Below are 20,288 nucleotides of genomic sequence, written 5' to 3'. Positions count from 1 at the left end.
ATCAAGTTCTTTAGGTAAACGAACTACTACCTACAACCAATAATCACCATCCCATCCCCCTGTCCTGCAAGTGCTTGCCTTACCTTACCATACCTTATGGTGATCGGGAATTATAAAAGGCCACTAGGCCTGTAGGTCACGGTGTCGTCAGGCTCCCGGTCCGGTAACCGAACAGTCTCAAATTATGGATAGCTTTAGTGTGGGACGCCATACATGATGTCAGCCAAGTGCCTATCAAGCCTAGACTTGAACTGGTCAGCTGATGTTGACAGCACGAGCGGGTATGGAAGAGCGCTCCAGTTGTTGACAACCCGCGTGCTGAACGAGTTACGACGGACGAAAGTCCTAGCTCGAGGTTTTCTGAGCTTCCACTGGTGCCCTCTTGTCACCTCCGAGTTGTGCTTGGTCAGGAACTCCTATTCCTAACACCGACATACCTCCGTAAAACAGCTGGTACACTGTTACTTGGTCCAGTTTGCCGAACAGGACCAAGATGACGTTGCCACACTCTAAGTACGGACAAACTAAGATCTTATAGAGCAACGGCAACGTGCAAGAATCGATGTTGGCAAAAGACCGTCTCACGACCCGCCAGCATCTGGTTGGCCTTGGATATCACTTCCGCTGTCTGAAGATCCCAAGGTCCTTTTCGGTGGACTTGGCTGCGATTTCAGCGCCGTCCAAGAAGTAGGTCAGCCTCGGGCTCCAGTTCCCGATGTGCATTATTTTGCATTTTGCTGCACTAAAGGGGAGCATCCACTCTTTTGATCACTTGGCCAGGGCGTCGGGGTCAACCTGCAGAGGTGAGATAGTCAGGGGCTTCGGGACACGACAGTAGACCTTGGCGTCATCCGCGAGCATCTTGGCCACGCTTCGCGCTTGTTGCACTTCGCACTTCGCACAGATCGCTCACGAAAATTATGGACAGCGTTGGTCAAAGCACTGATCTTTGCGGGATGCCGCTGACGACGTCAGTCCAGTCCGACCTTGAGCCCTGGACTGCACTCTCTGCACTCTCTACTTGCGTTGCTGAATTCCCTCAGTGTAATTGAAAGGACAGAAAGAAATGAAGATGGGCAAGAAACGTGCATCACAAAGTATCTTGGAATGTCCGCAATTAACAAGTCGCATTAGGCAAAATGGGTGAAAGATACTACTATTAAACAAAACTATATATAAACTACTCGCGCCACCTTGCGGCATCACGTTAATCGCGATCTATGCAAACATTCGTGAAAAAACAGTGCATTGACCAATCTGGATCTAGCGATTGACATTCATGTGCATTGTTGTTCAGATATTTCATTGACATTTGAATCAGCGCAATCAGTCATCATTATCATAGCTGTAGAATAACGACTACATACACGAGGTTTAGCGGAAATCACTCGAGGATAACTGAATGATTTTAGTTGAGCTCAGCAATCGCAGAGCTTAACGAGTAGAGTAGATTAGATTGCTGTAAACTGTCATCATATCAGCTGACAATTGACATCATACCACTAAACAGTCATCATATCGAGTTAAAAATATATTGCACTGCATTGTCGGACAGTCAACGTCGGCTTTCAGTTCGGCACCCCGGACACGTACAATTGGTTTGGTCCACTTCCTGATCATACTGAGAGTTCGTGCGGTTCTTTCCATGTGAACCGCTGGAAGATGGCCACGTATGTCCTCAGGATATGCGCATAGATTCATTGGTCGCAACAATATCGTTATTAATAATAGAATATATTGAATAAAAATAAATAACATCGGCGCAGTGACGTTTATATTCTACTGTCGGTGTATACGTTTGAACGGAAATTCTGGCTCTCTTTGTTTACATGAAATATTAATTGATTCTGGATGACGCTTAGACACTGATTGCTATAAATTCGAAGAAAATGCGTTTTCATATTTACCTGACGTGGTTTGATGGTCCGATTCGGCGCTAGGCTGCCACGTTTCGGACAGAGCGCCGGAGGCCAGAAGGTAGAGCAGCTGCTAGTTGGTGCTCAGTTGCTGAATCAAGTCGACTGGCAGGTCTGGCACACGCCCCGAAATAGGCTTGAATGTCACAACGTCCCTCTCCCAGACCTCTCCGGCGCAAGTCTTACCGAAGGGTCCAAAAAAATCGATCCCGTGGTCGTGCCGTCCAAAAGCGGCAGCAGATGGAGGAGGTTCAGCTCGTTGCCATGCAACTAGCAGATGAACCAGCGTACGGGTGACTCGGCGGCCAGCTCAAACAGCCGGAACACGTCGCCTATCGTCTCGGTGTTGGATGCCGTGCCATCGCAGCAGAGCACATTGATGTGACCGTCGCACCGCGGGCGCACGGAGCGTAGCTCGTTGGGTAAGTGCAGAACGCGCCCGAACTTGGACGTCAAATGAGTCCGTAACGGCTGTCTGGCTCAGCGATGACAACCACCTGTTTTTTTGTTGTTTTTTTTTTTGACGGCATTCGCCCTGCTCCGTGTGACTCATGAAGCTCCTGCCTTCGCGGGCCGTCGGAGTAGAGGATGGTCAAACCTGACTCGTGGATTACTCCAGCAATTTGACGAGCCGTCTCCTTTCTCGCTCTGTCTCCTGCGCAGCATATCTTCTTAGTATCTATGATATTTGATTTTAAGTAGCCAGTCCGTCTCTGCTGTCTTGTTGAAAGGCACTGATGATAGCAGCAGCGGCCGGTTCGAGCCACCGTAGCGGTCAACCGCTTGAGCGGTGTCAGTCAGATCGTTAACGTTGCATTCTACAGTGACGGTGGCTTCAACAGGAACGAACAATCGGCGTCGTCGCCGCCTTCTACCATGTTCGGAGCCATATAGGAATCCGTGCTCTCGGCTGAGTCGCCAGCGCTGACACTTGGTCCCAGAGCAGGTTTGGGTTCAGCACTAGCAGCCAGCGCTGGCTCAGCAGGCGGCGCTGGCTCAGCAGTCGGCGCTGGCCCAGCAGGTGGCGCTGGCTCAGCAGCCAGCGCTGGCTCAGCAGGCGGCGCTGGCTCAGCAGTCGGTGGGGAAGGCGACTCAGGCTCAGCAGCGGACACTGCCTCACTGGCGGCCGAGTCATGACGCTCCTGGAGTTGTCTGGCCATCCTCCGCACCTCGCGAGCCTCCCTATTCACAGTCGTGTTCCGGTCATATGACCCAAGGGTAAGCTTCTGGTGCAACCTTCAATGCAACCTCCTCTTGATACACTGTGCAGTCAATGGGCATGGAAAGCTGTACTGAGACTTGCACTTGCATTTCACGATATCGGGAAGCTTGTTGAATTTCGCGGTGACGGCGCTGCTTCGTTATTTTTGTTTTCTTTGATTTCTTGCTGAGAGCTCTGTTGGGATGATGTCAATCCCTCTCGATCAATTTTGTCACGTATTTTAGATGATTTCAGGGAACGCTACGTTGGTCCACAGTTCTCTGATGTTATGGTTAGTGGCCCAAAAAATAACTGTCGAGATTAGCTTGAGACGCGAAATCCAGTGTATTCAAGCTAGTCAGCTGATATGATGACAGCTTTCAACAATCTTATCTGATCTACTCGTTAAGCTCTGCGATTGCTGAGCTTAACTAAAAATCACTAGATCCAGATTGGTCAATGTCCTGTTTTTTCACGAATGTTTGCATAGATCGTGATTAACGTGATGACTTTAGGTGGCGCGAGAGTACGCATATTGCCCGAGCTTAAGAAGCATAATTTTGAGAAGCAAGTGATGGCATGCTCGACTGTAATTAACTACAAAATGCTCAATATAATACCACACCATAATTCTTCCACCTGTGTATTTTGAGATAACCGCGTGATTTTGGGTGAATTTTAAATAACTTTGAATGAACTGTGTCACTAGGTGGGATTTTGTCCATTTTGTCGCCGTTTCCGGTACTGCAGACTCCACCTTGAGGTCATTTTTAGGTCAAAATTATAATCCAGTTGCGCGGTTCTTTCACAGTCGAAGCACCGAATAAGAGAGGAAAGATGTTAAGTAAAAGGTAGCGCATAGAGATTCTAACGTAACATTAAAAACGTTCCCATCCGTGTCCCTGCGACGACCGGGCCAGGGCCTGGTCGTCGTGCGGAACAACGATGAGCAGGCTCCACAACAGGCAACAGTTGGGGAGGAGAGGGGGGGGGGGGGGCGTATTAGAGCTTAAAGGGAGTGCTCCACATGTGTACGGGGTTTTGAACTAAAATAGCCATCTTGAAGATTTTCTGGTGCTGTTCACAATCCTGCCCTTCTTGTGACTTAGGCTCCCCTAGTTCCTGAGCTATACGGCAGCGAAAATTGGGATAGGGATATCGGGGAAGTATTTCAAAGTCACCTTGGCGTTCATGACGTCATAGAAGCGTCATCCAAGCCCTGCCATTTTATAAGCCAAGCGATGATCAAAGCCAAAGCTAGTAAAGTAAAGTCAAAGTATAGTTGTCGAGGCGTTCATATCTGGTGTTCGTGAACGCAGTTTCCAGAGAACACGGCCGTCAATTGGCTTTCAATTAATGCTGTGCAAAGAAAGAAGACGTAATCAAACCGTGGCGTATTGAGTAGCGCTTTTTCTAGAGAATTGTGCCGTCTAGGTCAATCTGATCCACCTAAGGACTTCCACCAATAGTTACAAGTGAGCTTGTTTCATCATATCTGATGCTTACTTTAATACCTTTAAATGTGAAACATTTTCTGTAAGGTGAGCCCAATGATCAATATTATCAACGCTCGCCACCCGTCATCATAAGCCCCTGACAATTGAACAGCCGGCCGTGGTTTGTAGTCGTTACAAAAATTATGTCCACGGCCGGGATTCGTACGCCAACCCTCCTGACTGTGGGACTGCATACGTTCTTTGTTGTGCCGCCAACGTGTCAACAGTAGTCGCCCATCAGCTGCGCCCCGTAAACGGGGTGAAAGGCACCGCGGGCGAGCCCAGGCCCGCCGGCGGGTGGACGGCCTGCATGTGGGTAAGCTGCTGGGCAGGCCATGACAACACGGCCGGTGTTCCCTCGGAAAACACGAGGTCGACAAAAGAATGGTCTTGTGATGAACGGAGTCATGTCATACCCCAGCCTACGCACGACTACGGTCTCACGTCCACACGTGGGTTCGGCAAGTTCCTGCTCTTATCCGTTCGCCGCGCCGCCCGACTCTGCCACTTGCAGGCGGGCCACGAGCGCCGGACGCCCTCGCGCCGGACGCCCTCGTCCGTCCACACCGTACGGCGCTGTCCTGTGCGGGCGGATCGTGAGTGCCCATGTCGCGCTCGCGCACCCTCTGGTGCTGCCCTCTGTCGCAAGTGCCGATGCCGGCCGGCAGATGGCGTCTGTTCCCTTCCGAGCTGGACAAGACCCGGCCGGCGTCCCGCGAGCGCCCTTCGCTGGTCTCGCAGGTACGTGAACGGTGTTTTGAAATGTAGAGGGCTTGGCGCGCCTCATTGCGATGCCGCAGCAACCTATGGCGGGACACATCCGGAGATCCGGTCTGCTTCGGAAAGTTCGACAGATCTCCCCCTTCCCCTGCACCATACCTTCCGTGTCCGTTGCGAGTTCCTCCATGATGAGGGGATCTTTGTCAACCAAGCATGGCCGCCGTGCGAAGATCAATCAGGGAATCGAGCTGGACAAGACAACACAAAACACAAAATGCTAAAAATGTCTTGAGACGGAAGAGGTCCCCTCACTACCCGGCTACAGCACCCGTCTGGCTACGAGCTGCCGATTCCCGGCTGCAAGCTACCGACTTCCCGGCTGCGAGCTGCCGATTCCCCCGGCAGTCAGCTGCCGACTCCCCGGCTGCAAGCTGCCGACCTCCCGGATGCAAGCTGCCGACTCCCGGCTGTCAGCTACTGACTCCCCGGCCGCGAGCTGCCGACCTCCCGGCTGCAAGCTGCCGACTCCCCGGCTACAAACTGTTGCCGACCGACCCAGTATCGCTCGGCGGCGTCGGACGGTGGATGCAGGTAATTGTAAACAACAGCGGGTGTAGGGCATTTGCTGCGTGGTGGTGGTGTACCAGGCGTCTCATGGAAGCCCTGAACGCATGCGAGGGTGGGTTTTTGACAGACCAACATCATCTGTCAAACGAGTCAGTGAGGTAAATGTGTGTATGTTGATACTCTCTTCGCGCAAAACCTATCATGTTGAAAAAAGTTCCGCACTTGGCCATATGACTTCGCGTACCTAAATGTATCATTTTCAAAAAAAGCATAGCTGTCTTCGGCCTACCTTTTGACAGATTAAGCCCACCAGGGCTCAAGCCACGCATAAGACCCATAATTGTGCCCGAGCAATCATAGAGATCGGGACCGGTTTAGTAAAGCTTTCTTCAAGTCTTGAGTTATTATGTTCCCATGGTGATAATACAAACATTACCCGAAACCGGTAGCGAGACCTAGGAAGGCAGGTACCCTCATTTTGCCTAAATGTTGTGTCTTTCACCACAGAAGGCTACCGACACGAAGTTAAAAATCGGCATGATGCTTGGCACCGAGCTCCGGGAATTTAAGAAAATCCTGGCTGCATCCTGTGTAGAACACTCGGAAGCTCCAAAACGTTTAGTCTGCACAACAGCAGAACATTTTTGCAACAACCGCTTGAACTGAATGCCATTCGCACGCGTGGGTCGACTATCAGATGCACGCCGCTCACAAACATCTCGCAATGTATTCAAAAGGCGGTTGTACATGCGATCAGCAACGAAAAGCTCATCCAGGTTTCTACGGCTCAAAGTTGTTGGGGAATCCTCACACAACTTACACTTGACCCATATTTGAACTAAACATAAGAATATTCCGTCTCCACTGTATCTATGGTCACTGGTCCGAGACAGCAAATCCTCACAAGTCTTTTATCCACTTTTTCAAACGTCAATCGTTAGTTGTGGACATTTTCAAAATACCTTATGGTACACGTTTCATACCCATCTTTCTTTCCATTCCATTCGAGTGCGCGAGTCCAGCCACGCAAGCACCTGCAGGGGACGGGGATTGGGTGATGCTTATTGGTTGTAAGTAGGAGACATTACACGTGAAAAACTTGAACTTTTTTGACCATCGGATTTTTTCAACAGTTTTTTTCGCGGACACCAGTTTCAAGTTAACCGTGGAATTTTGGATGGGGATTGGACTAGAAATTCCATTAAACGGAGCCTCTGGTCCATAAGATTAGTCGCACTCTCTAACCAGCATTTAAGTCCAACTGAAGCCCAGCCAGTTGCTCGGTCTGCCGTGACGCCGGAGGCGAATGACTGAAACGCTTTTACCATGTGCTTTTACGGTGCTCTCATTGCGCTGTGATATCGTCCAGCGCGCTTTGAACTATGTGGATCGGGAGGGTTCTGACAATGCTGCAAGTGTGCTGCTGCCGAAGGCCAGAGCACGGTTCCAAGTGCATGTGATGCCTGAGCAGCCACGGCTGGGACCGCAATCGGCACGGGGTTGAGGCGAGGTCAGCCTGCCGCCTTATAAGCGGCCGGCTGCCCTCAGTCGGCACCACTGCTCCCACAGCCGGACACCCTTCCACAGTCATGATGAACGCCAAGCTGGTGGTAAGGGGTCGACGGTAGAGACCATGCATTAGCATGCAACCTCACTTTCCAAAGTTCAAAGAATATCGTGACTTAAGTGCCTGCTCTATTCCGTATTGCAATCATCCGCTATATGCACTATGGAAACTTCTTCCTGGTCTGTTGCAGGTCAGCTGCATCATGGATGCAAAATTAATTTCACCATCAGTTTTGCTGGCTTATTTGTTATGAAGTTCTCCATGCGCAGTTTAGAGCGACGCTAAAAGCTTGACAAACTGACATCTAGCTGACGATCCGTTTCAGATTCACTCTGACATGTATGTGCTAACGAGCATTGCGTGTTTCCGTCTTCAGCTGGTTCTGCTCGCCGCCCTGGTGGCCGTTGTCTCTGCCTCACATGGCCGTAGCCATGGCAGCCATGGCAGCTATGGCCATAGCGGCCACGGAGGAAACGGACACGGCCTTAAGCGCCACGGACGTTCTCTGGGCTACAACTACGGCCACGGATCCAGCCGCAGCTACGGGGGACACGGCTCAAGCCACAGCTTCGGGGGACATGGATCCAGCCGCAGCCACGGGGGACACGGATCCGGCGGCAGCCACGGAGGGCACGGATCCAGCCGCGGACGCTACGGACGTTCTCTCGGTTACAGCTACGGCGCCTACGCCCATCATCCGTATGGGACCGCCAGCCGCCCTAACTACAACTCGTACTCGGCTTATGGATACGCCCACCCATATTAAGAAGGCTCCGTTGCGTAGGCTTTCCATCTGTCTGGCTGAATGATTTGGGTTGTGCAATCTTAGCGGTGATAACCGCTTCTGAGTTCATCACACGCTGAGAAAAATCTCGTTGCAAACTCGGTTGTCACAGAAAATACAGGTTTTTCTGTACCTGATGTGTGTACTAGCTTGCAGCGATTAAAACGGTGACAAGTGCAATGTGGTGATGATAAATTCATTTTGTCGTCACCGAGTGTCAGTGGCTGCTTCACAACCAACCACCTTGATTAATCTCCCTAGCTGACACGGTTCTATAGCAGTATACCACGGCTTCGGCGGCCGATCATTCAATAGAAACGTTCGGCCTGATCACACCATTTGAAATGTTTTCGGACGTTTGTTATGCCTTAGCCTGCTGGTGCAAGGAAGTCGCATTTCTACGATTTTTACAAGACTGGGAAACGGATGGTGGTCAGATGCTGGCAGCGTACTTTGGGGGCTGCGGCACAAAATCTTTAAAACTGCGGCATGAAAGCATTACATTGGCAGCGGCAGTGGCGGTAGCTGGGGCTGTTCTTGGACCTCATAATGAAACTCTTGCGTTCGAAAATGGCCTTCCGTCCTGTTTTCTTTTTCCAGGAAGTTTATTGATCTGAATGGGATGACCTATGCGTGTTTTTGTCAAGCATGCACCGAAATGAAATAAACAAGCAAACAGACCCTGCCCGTAGGAGCAAAACACATAGCCCGTTAGCATCACGTTTCCTTATGTTGTGTCTGGATGTTCATAGTACTTTCGAGGCCATAAGAACTTTGAAGCGATATGGTCACAGCCGAAACCCATGATGCGGGATGAAAGGAAACGAGTGGAAGTTAAAAACAAACATGCAAGGAATGGCTGGCAAAAAGGTAAGTTGTTAAGATTCTAGTGTAATACTGAAGAAAGTCACATCGGTGTTACCCCAGCGAACGGGCCAAAGCCTGGTCACCGCTCAAAGCATCGACAAGGAGGCTCCACTACAGGTAAGCGTCAGGGAGGGGGGAAGAGAAGCTTAGGTTGTTCTTATAGGGAAGCGCAGCTGGGTGCTATCAGATAAATCCCGTATCATGAAGGCGCAGGCATTGGTCCACGTAATCCCCTTGATCGAATCCACCAAATGACATCATTATGCGGTATGTTTTGGATATCTCAGAGTGGTATCCATCTGAACTTCTAGGTGATAGATAAACAGTACGGCGGCCGGTGGACCCATTTGTTCTCCGAGTTTTACTTAAAATATACATCTGCTGGTCGACAAAAAGCCATTTTGTTAAGGTCCTTCTACGAGAAAAAAAAGCTGATAGCATTGTCTTATTTGTACGTAAAATTTTCCTTACAAATGCACTGAACAACTTACAAAACGTGGTAAGTGCTACAAAACAAAAAAATAAAATGCTCACCATAAGTCCTGCTGAGTTTTTCGTGCGCATCACATCCATGTTCGTTCCAGCCCATGTCCGCCCGCGAGTCTTTCACGGCTTACTCCGTGCCGAAGAGAACGTGGGTCGGGTAGCCAGCGTCCCCACGTCCACCTTAACTCGGATTTCATGGCCCCCCCCCCCCCCCCCGCCTCCTCGCCAGCCGAGCCTCGGGTCGCCAGACAGGAGGGCAGCCCACTGTTGCAAAGAGCAGTGGCTCCCCGTAGTGTTATCCGACTCCGCGCACTGAGCTCGAGGGCCTCACACGCCCCGAGGATGTCGTAGTGCGCAAAAACGCGTCGTACGTAACAGAAAACCATCGCTGATGACCGGCTGCGGGACTTCGTGGGAGGAGAACTGCAAATATGTGCTGATAGTTCGAAGGAAACGTGCGAATATGCGCATCGGAGAGACCACCTGCTGAGCACATTGTATGTGTCACTCACCAGTTTGTGGAAGAGGAGGTCATCTGCAGCATTCTCCTCAGTTTTGCTCTAAATAAAACCATTTTTGCTACTGAGATTTTATCAGTTATGCATACCCTGGCAATGACATGTTACTCAAAATGCTAAAAATGTCTTGAGACGGCAGAGGTCCCCTCACTACCCGGCTACAGCACCCGTCTGGCTACGAGCTGCCGATTCCCGGCTACAAGCTGCCGACTTCCCGGCTGCGAGCTGCCGACTCCCCCGGCCGTCAGCTGCCGACTTCCCGGCTGCGAGCTGCTGACTTACCGGCTGCGAGCTGCCGACTCCACGGATGCAAGCTGCCGACTCCCCGGCTACAAACTGTTGCCGACCGACCCATTATCGCTCGGCGGCGTCGGACGGTGGATGCAGGTAATTGTAAACAACAGCGGGTTGTAGGGCATTTGCTGCGTGGTGGTGGTGTACCAGGCGTCTTATGGAAACCCTGAACGCATGCGAGGGTGGGTTTTGACAGACCAACATCATCTGTCAAATGGGTCAATGAGGTAAATGTGTGTATGTTGATCCTCTCTTCGCGCAAAACCTATCATGTTGAAAAAAGTTCCGCACTTGGCCATATGACTTCGCGTACCTAAGTGCATCATTGCAAAAAAAACATAGCTGTTTTCGGCCTACCTTTTGAAACATAACTCCACCAGTGCTCAAGCCACGGATAAGACCCATATTTGAACCCGAGCAATCATAGAGATCGGGATCGGTTTAGTAAAGCTTACTTCAAGTTTTGATTTATTATGTTCCCATGGTGATAATACAAACATTACCCGAAACCGGTAGCGAGACCTAGGAAGGCGGTACCCTCATTTTGCCTAGATGTTGTGTCTTTCACCACAGAAGGCTACCGACACGAAGTTAAAAATCGGCATGATGCTTGGCACCGAGCTCCGGGAATTTAAGAAAATCCTGGTTGCATCCTGTGTAGAACACTCGGAAACTGAAAAACATTTAGTCTGCACAACAGCAGAACATTTTTGCAACAACCGCTTAAACTGAACGCCATTCGCACACGTGGGTCGACTATCAGATGCGCGCCGCTCACAGACATCACGCAATGCATTCAAAAGGTGGTTTTACATGCCATCAGCAACGAAAAGCTCATCCAGGTTTCTACGGCTCAAAGTTGTTGGGGAATCCTCACACAAATTACACTTGACCCATATTTCAAATAAACATAAGAATATTCCGTCTCCACTGTATCTGTGGTCACTGGTCCGAGATAGTAAATCCTTACGAGTCTTTTATCCACTTCGTCAAGCGTCACTCGTTAGTTGTGGACATTTTCAAGATACCTTATGATACACGTTTCTTACCCATAATTATTTTCTTTCTTTCCATTCGATTCGAGTGCGCGAGTCCAGCCACGCAAGTACCTGCAGGGGAGGGGGATTGGGCGATGCTTATTGGTTGTAAGTAGTGGACATTACACGTGAAAAACTTGAACTTTTTTGACCATCGGATTTTTTTGAACAGTTTTTTTTCTTTCGCGGACACCAGTTTTCAAGTTAACCGTGGAATTTTGGATGGGGATTGGACTAGAAATTCCATTAAACGGAGCCTCTGGTCCATAAGATTAGTCGCACTCTGTAACCAGCATTTAAGTCCAACTGAAGCCCAGCCAGCTGCTCGGTCTGCCGTGACGCCGGAGGCGAATGACTGAAACGCTTTTACCATGTGCTTTTACGGCGCTCTCATTGCGCTGTGATATCGTCCAGCGCGCTTTGAACTATGCGGATCGGGAAAGTTCTGGCATCGCTGCAAGTGTGCTGCTGCCGAAGGCCAGAGCATGGTTCCAAGTGCATGTGATGCCTGAGCAGCCACGGCCGGCACCAGCACCGGTGCGAGGTTGAAGCGAGGTCAGCCCTCTGCCTTATAAGCGGCCAGCTGCCCTCAGTCGGCACCACTGCTCCCACAACCGGCCACCGTTCCACAGTCAGGATGAACGCCAAGCTGGTGGTAAGTGATCGACGGTAGAGACCATGCATTAGCATGCGATCTCACTTCCCAAAGTTCAAAGAATATCGTGACTTAAGTGCCTGCTGCATTTCTTATTGCAATCACCACCTACATGCACTAGGAAAGCTTCTTCCTGGCCTGTCACAGGTCAGCTGTATCATGGGTGCAAAATTAATTTCACCATCAGTTTTGCTGGCTAATTTGACGTACAGTTCCCCGTGTGCAGTTCAGAGCAACACTGATAGCTTGGCAAATTGACATCCAGCCGACGATCCGTTTTGAACTCGCTCCGAGGTGTGTGCTAACGAGCATTGCGTGTTTCCGTCTTCAGCCGGTTCTGCTCGCCGCCCTGGTGGCCGTTGTCTCTGCCTCACACGGCCGTAGCCATGGCAGCCATGGCAGCTATGGCCATAGCGGCCAAGGAGGACACAGACACGTCCTTGAGCGACACGGACGTTCTCTGGGCTACAATACGGCCACGGATCCAGCCGCAGCTACGGGGGACACGGCTCAAGCCACAGCTTCGGGGGACATGGATCCAGCCGCAGCCACGGGGGACACGGATCCGGCGGCAGCCACGGAGGGCACGGATTCAGCCACGGACGCTACGGACGTTCTCTCGGTTACAGCTACGGCGCCTACGCCCATCATTCGTATGGAGCCGCCAGCGGCCCTAACTACAACTCGTACTCGGCTTATGGATACGCCCACCCATATTAAGAAGGCTCCGTTGCGTAAACTTTCCATCTGTCTGGCTGAATGATTTAGGTTGTGCAATCTTAGCGGTGATAACCGCTTCTGAGTTCATCACACGCTGAGAAAAACGTCGTTGCAAACTCGGTTGTCACAGAAAATACAGGTTTTTCTGTACCTGATGTGTGTACTAGCTTGCAGCGATTAAAACGGTGACAATGGAATGTGGTGATGATAATTTCATTTTGTCGTCACCGAGTGTCAGTGGCTGCTTCACAACCAACCACCTTGATTAATCTCCCTAGCTGACACGGTTCTATAGCAGTATACCACGGCTTCGGCGGCCGATCATTCAATAGAAACGTTCGGCCTGATCACACCATTTGAAATGTTTTCGGACGTTTGTTATGCCTTAGCCTGCTGGTGCAAGGAAGTCGCATTTCTACGATTTTTACAAGACTGGGAAACGGATGGTGGTCAGATGCTGGCAGCGTACTTTGGGGGCTGCGGCACAAAATCTTTAAAACTGCGGCATGAAAGCATTACATTGGCAGCGGCAGTGGCGGTAGCTGGGGCTGTTCTTGGACCTCATAATGAAAGTCTTGCGTTCGAAAATGGCCTTCCGTCCTGCTTTCTTTTTCCAGGAAGTTTATTGATCTGAATGGGATGACCTATGCGTGTTTTTGTCAAGCATGCACCGAAATGAAATAAACAAGCAAACAGACCCTGCCCGTAGGAGCAAAACACATAGCCCGTTAGCATCACGTTTCCTTATGTTGTATCTGGGTGTTCATAGTACTTTCGAGGCCATAAGAACTTTTGAAACGATATGGTCACAGCCGAAACCCATGATACGGGATGAAAGGAAAACGAGTGGAAGGTAAAACAAACATGCAAGGAATGGCTGGCAAAAAGGTAACTTGTTAAGATTCTAGCGTAATACTGAAGAAAGTCGCATCGGTGTCGCCCCAACGAACGGGCCAAGACCTGGTCACCGCTCGAAGCATCAATAAGAAGGCTGCACTACAGGTAAACGTCAGGGAGGAGGGAAGAGAAGCTTAAGTTGTTCTTATAGGGAAGCACAGCTGGGTGCTATCAGATAAATCCCGCATCGTGTAGGCGCAGGTATTGGTCCACGTAATCCCCTTGCTCGAATCCACCAAATGACGTCATTATGCGATATGCTATGGACATCTCAGAGCGGTATCCATCTGAACTTCTAGGTGACAGATAAACAGTATGGCGGCCGGTGGACCCATTTGTTTTCCGAGTTGTCGTTAAAACAAACGTCTGCTAGTCGGAAAGCCATTTTGTTAAGGTTCTTCTACGAAGAACAAGGCTAAAGCACTGTCATATTTGTATGTAAAACATTCCTCACAGATGCACTTAACAACTTACAAAACATAGCAATTGCTGCAGAACGAAAAATCAAATGCTCACCATAAGTCCTGCGGAGTTTTTCGTGTGCGTCACATTCATATTCGTTCCAGCCCATGTCCGCCCGCGAGTCTTCGACGGCTTACTCCGTGCCGAAGAGAACGTGGGTCGGGTAGCCAGCGTCCCCACGTCCACCTTAACTTGGATTTCATGGTCCCCCCTCCCCCCCCCCCTCCTCGCCAGCCGAGCCTCGGGTCGCCAGACAGGAGGGCAGCCCACTGTTGCAAAGAGCAGTGGCTCCCCGTAGTGCTATCCGACTCCGCGCACTGAGCTCGAGGCCTCACACGCCTCGAGCATGTCGTAGTGCGCAAAAACGAGCCGTGCGTAACAGAAGACCATCGCTGATGACCGCCTGTGGGGCTCCCTGGAGGCAGACTGTAAATATGTGCTGATAGTTCGAAGGAAACGTGCGAATATGCGCGTCGGAGAGACCATCTGCTGAATACACTGTATGCGTCACCCAACAGTTTGAGGAAGAGGAGGTCATCCGCAGCATTCTCCTCAGTCTTGCTCTAAATAAAACCGTTTTGGCTACTAAGATTTTATCAGTTATGCATACCCTAGCAATAATAAGATACTTTGCTCATTTTGAGTTTGTCCTGTTGCGAGGCAACCAGAGAGGATGTTGTATGCTAATATATTTTCGGATCTAAGACCAAGCAGCGTTTCAAATATATTGTTTGCTGTTGTTCTAATCACCTTTCCGGTCTTCAATGCTCGCAGTCAACTTCTGAAGCAGTCAGTGAATATACAGCGCAGTTCCCATACTGAAATGGCCAAAACACGCTACATGCAGCGATGAGCCCTTCAACATGTTTTGGAAGACTTACGCGGCAGCTTAAAAATTTAATGACAACTTGTAAGCATTTCCCAAAGATTGCCATAACTTACCCACAAGTGTCACACAAAACTAGCCAGATGGGCATTTCGAAGTGGCGGGGACATTGGTACATACGATTCTGCCGTGGTCCGAACAGTAGCATTGCTTGCCATTATCACAGAAGAACTTGTCCGGCGTACAAGCGCGGTCCATACATACGGCCGCGCCGCTATTGCGTCCTAACGCGCACGTGGGAGCATTCGATGGACAATTCTTGCCGGCGCACGGGTCGGGGAAGGCGGGGGCGGTACAGTAGCGTCCTCCTTTGGACGCGCTCGGACAGCAGAGGAGATTGGATACACAGTCGTTGTCGTACTTGCAGCCGTTGCCTTCGCCCTGGGAAACCTGCTTCGGCGGCGGACAGAAGCCGGGCTTGGGCTTGGCCCGGGGCTGGCAGCTGAACCTGTAGCGGCAGTCGGGGAAGTTGGAGCAGGCTGGATCGGAGCCGGGTATGACGGCCATGATGCAGACCCGGCCAGGCAGGCAGCGGGCTATGGCGCACCCGTCCGCCACGCAGACCGGCACGGGGTAGCAGGGCGCGCGCACGCAGACCACCTGCTTCAGCACGCAGGTCTGCACGCTGCTGCAGCGCACGCCCTGACAGCTGGGGGGACGCTCCACAATGGCAGCTGGCGACTTGACGCACACATTTTGGTAGCCAGCGCAGATGCCGAAGTAGCACAGGCGCTGCAGCTCGCAGTGCTGGCCCTTTGGACAGGCCGGCGAGCACTTGCCACGTTTAGGCGCCGGGACAGGGATCTGGAAGTGGAAGAAGCATTGTCACCTCTTTTGCGGAATGTCGTTGATCAGGGGTCGTGACTGCTATACTCCTGTCACCGCTGTTGGCCGGGGAATCATAGGAACTGTCCTTCCCAGAGGTACATCCTCCGAGAAAGAGAGACGAACAATGCTGATGCATTCGAAGAAATACTCTACTTGTCACCCCACTCCTGCTGCTTCTTTACCTCGGCAATTGTGTAATGCCCAAAAGGCACGTCTTGGAATGTTTTTATGCTGACTAAAACGAACCAACCATTTATCAGATTTTTAAGGAAGAGAACGATTGGCAACGTAACAAGCACATGCAGTTGGAATGCATAGAGCAGCGCAACGAAACAGGTCGGTGGATGGTAGCCCATGATGCTGTTGCTGCACAAGTGGACGCGGAAGGATACGCCCGCAGGGGGCGACAGAATGCGACCATTACTCAGCCTGCTGCGATGTTACGCTTTACCAAGTGACATTTTATTTCTGTGACAGTTGATATTTGTGTTGCGTCGTTAGCCGACGTCCGGGTCTGCCCTGTCAGTATACGGGAGGTCGCCACGCCAGCCAAGGCATCTAAAGGTCAAACAAGTCATGTGTAGACATCATGCATGTACCTGGATCCCAGAAATGGCCGCGAGCTGGCAGATCCCTGAACCCTGGATTCTAGATCGTTCAGGATGCAGTTATAGCTTTTAATAAACTATTTTTTTTTAAGTGCTGTCAACCAATTAGGGTCCACAATCTGTATCAACTTTTAATTAATAGTTTTCACGTCCTTTCATGCCTTGATATAAGCTTTACAGCATTCCTTCAGCCCGCCCAAGCCATGATGCGTCTCAATTTCAAAACGTGTGCCGTACAGCTATAGCAGGGTGCCAAAATTGTGGCATTTGGCGGCACCAGCCATGTACGACATGCCGTTTTCCTTCGCTGCTTACAGATGGTAGATAACTTGACGTTTCCACAACGTGGAACTTCACTTATCCTTGACATTGATTTGGCAAAAAAGAGTTTATGGCTGGAGCAAAGATGATGTAAAACACTTGCTGATTTCAAAATTGATCGCTTTTTGAGACAGTGTAGAAACAAAAATGAAAACGAAGATGTTTTCTGTTTGATGCACTGAGCTGTAAACTGAACTAACTCAATTTCAACATCCAAGGCAAGACTTCATTTCAGTGGTATCGGATCGGCTGAAGGCCATCGGAAAATTCCAAATAATTTTTCAGCGTCATCTGTTAAGGAGTGGTGGCTCTCTGCTTTGATATCATCCACCCACATCAAATACGACACGATGACAGCGGTTATAAATGAGTAATCTCTTAACAATGAAACTCGAAGCGGTGCGTGGTACATCAAAGTTCGGTGCGCTCTAAAAGCACGCAACACGTAATAACGCTTAACAAATTTCCCCTTTGTAGTTGCGGAAACTGGGAAGTCACATCTTAGTACCCTGTAACAAATCACGGTGCAGGATATATGCTTCTCATCCATTAGAGTTCATTGCTTACTCTTGCTATCTACCTTTGGAGGCAGTTTGGGTTCGACTGCGCAAGGCACTGCTGGAAGACATCATGCCGAACCCCACGTGGGACGCGTCACATCAGAGGCGTCACTTTATATAATTATGGGTGCCAATAGCGTCACGTCATATACTATTGGGAGCTCAAGCCCTCCCCAATGGTTAGCTTCCGCTCCCCAGTGCTCATCTGAGCCCCCTCAAACGAATGTAGCAAACATGAATACCGGACCGAGAAAATGCACAAAATTTCCCTGAAAGGCTGGCATGCCAGGCACCTGAAAGTAATTCCATTAATTTGTTGTTGATATTGTGCCATATAGTATACTGCGGGGACCTGATATAGCTCCGCCGTTCCAACACCTGATATAGCTCCACCATTCCAACACCTGTTTATGGTTGGGCCTGGCTGCAAATATCGACCGGGTTTTTTCATGCCTTTTTCAAGCCTGTCAAGTTTTGTTGTGGGGGCTTTCTCACATAAGATGCCATATGTAAAGCATGACGGGTGTAAGATGTCGTAAATCTACTTACCACCTTCACACTTTAAAAAGAGTGAACACACATCACGAGCATTTCGGTCATTCAGGCTCTCGTGTCCTGTCACGCTGCACGCGGTACTGTGCTAAGGGCTACTCGAAGCACAGGTGGCTAACCAGGATTCTGATGGCACGCACCGAACACAGGCATATACATATATAAAAGGCATGGCAGGTATAGGAAGAAACTTGACGATAAGTGATAGTGCTCACCACGACTAGAGAACTCCTCATAAGCGTATTAAACCGTGTACTATATATATATATATATATATATATATATATATATATATATATATAGTTACATAGTTACAATTAGAAAGTTAATATATATATATATATATATATATATATTAACTTTCTAATTGTAACTACGAAGAAGGCGACTTTGCTCGAAAAAGTATGTCAGTTTGCTCAAACGCTAAGAGTAAGGGTGTCTTAGTACCACGATTACGTTTCTATGTTCGACCTCGGGAAAAGATTACGGTTGCGCAATAATTCCGATATCCTGAAAACCGCGTAACCATTTCGTCCTGCTAAAATTTGTACGGTAAAGTTTGCATTTGTTGCACCGCACTCCGATGCCACGTTTCGGGCTACCCTATACGACACCTGTGTGCTTACCCAGTGGTATGCGTGCTCTACGTAATCATGCGTTGCCAAGGGGCTCCAAAACCGGTCACGAACGCTGCGTGTCGTTTTGCCAGCATGCAACATCTCTGGGCAGTGGCTAGAAAGGACCTTATATGCTAAGTCCTCCATACGCATTTTCCTTTTAGCCCACCGGCTTCGTCTAGCGAACCTTAACATCACCTGATCACGCTGGGGGTCTCAAGGGATCAGCGAATTGACATGAACTTTAAGGCAACACCAACCGTTCACGCTACCCCAAGGCCGTGCAAACCACTTTATGGCCCGGCGACGGTCACCTGTATGCACAGGCTGGCATCTTGAAACAGGAGGATCACATGTAGGCGGCTTGCCTGCTTTATCCTCCTACGACTTCGTGGTGATCCTGAGGTATTGCTTAACATTGGCGTACGCCGGCTTTTGCAATTAGGGGGGGGGGGGCGCCAGATTTGAATGTGAATCTTAGTTAAGCGCACCGCAGCACGCGTGACTCCTTGTGTGTTGTAAAACGGCATCATATATTTTCGATATTTCTTTCTGTGCCTGAAATTATTAGGTCGGGTGCCTATTAACGCATGACATAATTTGGTGCGGGGGGTATGGCACCGGGAGTTACTATGTGTGTACGCCCCTGTTTTTCTATCGAGGACAACCTTCACAGACGGCGCGCCTCGCTCAATGTTCCGGGAGTCCGCTCTCACGGAGTAGAAGGGATATTTTAGCACAATCACGCTCACCAGACTAGAGATAAAAAGATGCACGAAGCGCTCTCCGCACCAGTGGGTGCCTGCGAGGGCTGCTCTTTTAGAAGTCATGCGGGTGTTCCGAATTATTTTGTATGGAGAGTGGTGGCCATAGCTTTAAAGTACAGTTTGGCGATTTATCTTTCACATGGTTTGCATCACAAAGAGAGCGACGAGGAAGAGAATCGACGCAGTTGTTTGGTGTGCTCCAGAGTAAAAGAAATGTTGGCCTGGTGTTCAAGTCTTTTTTTGTAAGGAATTTGATCATCAACTCAGCTCCGGAACGTTGCGGATTCAGTTTCAACTTTTAAATTTTTAGATATTTCCTGACAGTGCACATGACACATTTGCTGCAGCGTTTCCACGGGAGTTGTGTCATGTGTACAATCTTCTCTGGTCTGCACATCTCAGTTCGCAACATTCCGCATAAATTTTATTTTTGCATCTTGCATTAACTTCCATGGACGATAAATGAGACATCTGGGGATTACACCCAATTTTGACGTGTCACATGCGGTTAAAATGGAATCTCTATGAATTTTTTTTTCTTCTTTTTGGTTTTCTTTCTGTTCTTTTTTAAGCTCCTAAGACATTATTGTATTGGCCAAAATAACTTTATTAAGCAAAAGAAACTAATCCTTGACAATGAAAACGCAAATTTAAGAACCCAAATCCGGGAAGGGGAAGGCTTCGGGAGTAGGTAGGTTATCTCTATAGGTTGACACCCCATTAACCGATCTTAAAAGTAACACCACTGGCGCTCACAATACAACCGATCTTAAAAAGTAACAGCATGGCCTCACAATACTGCAACAGCAGAACGCAAGAGGTGAACATGGCCACCAGTCACCCCATTTCCCAAGACGAACTGAAAACAAAGCATATTGTTCCAGTAGACGGGCCATTGAGTGAGGGCTCATATAACAAAAACAAAAAACTATAAAGCTCTCTGAAGTGGTAAAAAACATGCA

The 20,288-nt window shown here is 49.5% G+C and overlaps 1 protein-coding gene across 1 annotated transcript; it reads right to left on the bottom strand.

Moving 5' to 3' along the window:
- Positions 1 to 768: 768 nt before the first annotated feature.
- On the bottom strand, positions 769 to 18,178 carry LOC119095725 (uncharacterized). Its single transcript, XM_037218577.1, has 3 exons — positions 18,158 to 18,178; positions 15,419 to 15,877; positions 769 to 795 (listed from the first exon to the last, which is right to left on the bottom strand). The coding sequence occupies exons 1-3, from the start codon at positions 18,176 to 18,178 to the stop codon at positions 769 to 771; spliced, it is 507 nt and encodes a 168-aa protein (XP_037074472.1).
- Positions 18,179 to 20,288: the final 2,110 nt, after the last annotated feature.

The sequence above is a fragment of the Pollicipes pollicipes genome, unplaced genomic scaffold, assembly GCF_011947565.3.
Source record: "Pollicipes pollicipes isolate AB1234 unplaced genomic scaffold, Ppol_2.1 Scaffold_4219;HRSCAF=4965_pilon_pilon_pilon, whole genome shotgun sequence".
NCBI classification, from domain to species: domain Eukaryota; kingdom Metazoa; phylum Arthropoda; class Thecostraca; order Pollicipedomorpha; family Pollicipedidae; genus Pollicipes; species Pollicipes pollicipes.
Note: the sequence above shows the minus strand (reverse complement) of the source record. Positions and strands in the feature narration are given on the sequence as shown.

What these genes read in the sequence shown, in the direction of transcription:
- LOC119095725 (XM_037218577.1), bottom strand. Translation starts at nt 18,178, where the DNA reads ATGAGGAGTTCTCTAGTCGTG. An exon ending in TGAGGAGTTCTCTAGTCGTG is followed by an intron (nt 15,878 to 18,157) that starts GTGAGCACTATC and finishes TTCCACTTCCAG; the next exon opens with ATCCCTGTCCCGGCGCCTAA. An exon ending in GCAAGTACGACAACGACTGT is followed by an intron (nt 796 to 15,418) that starts GTATCCAATCTC and finishes TCACCTCTGCAG; the next exon opens with GTTGACCCCGACGCCCTGGC.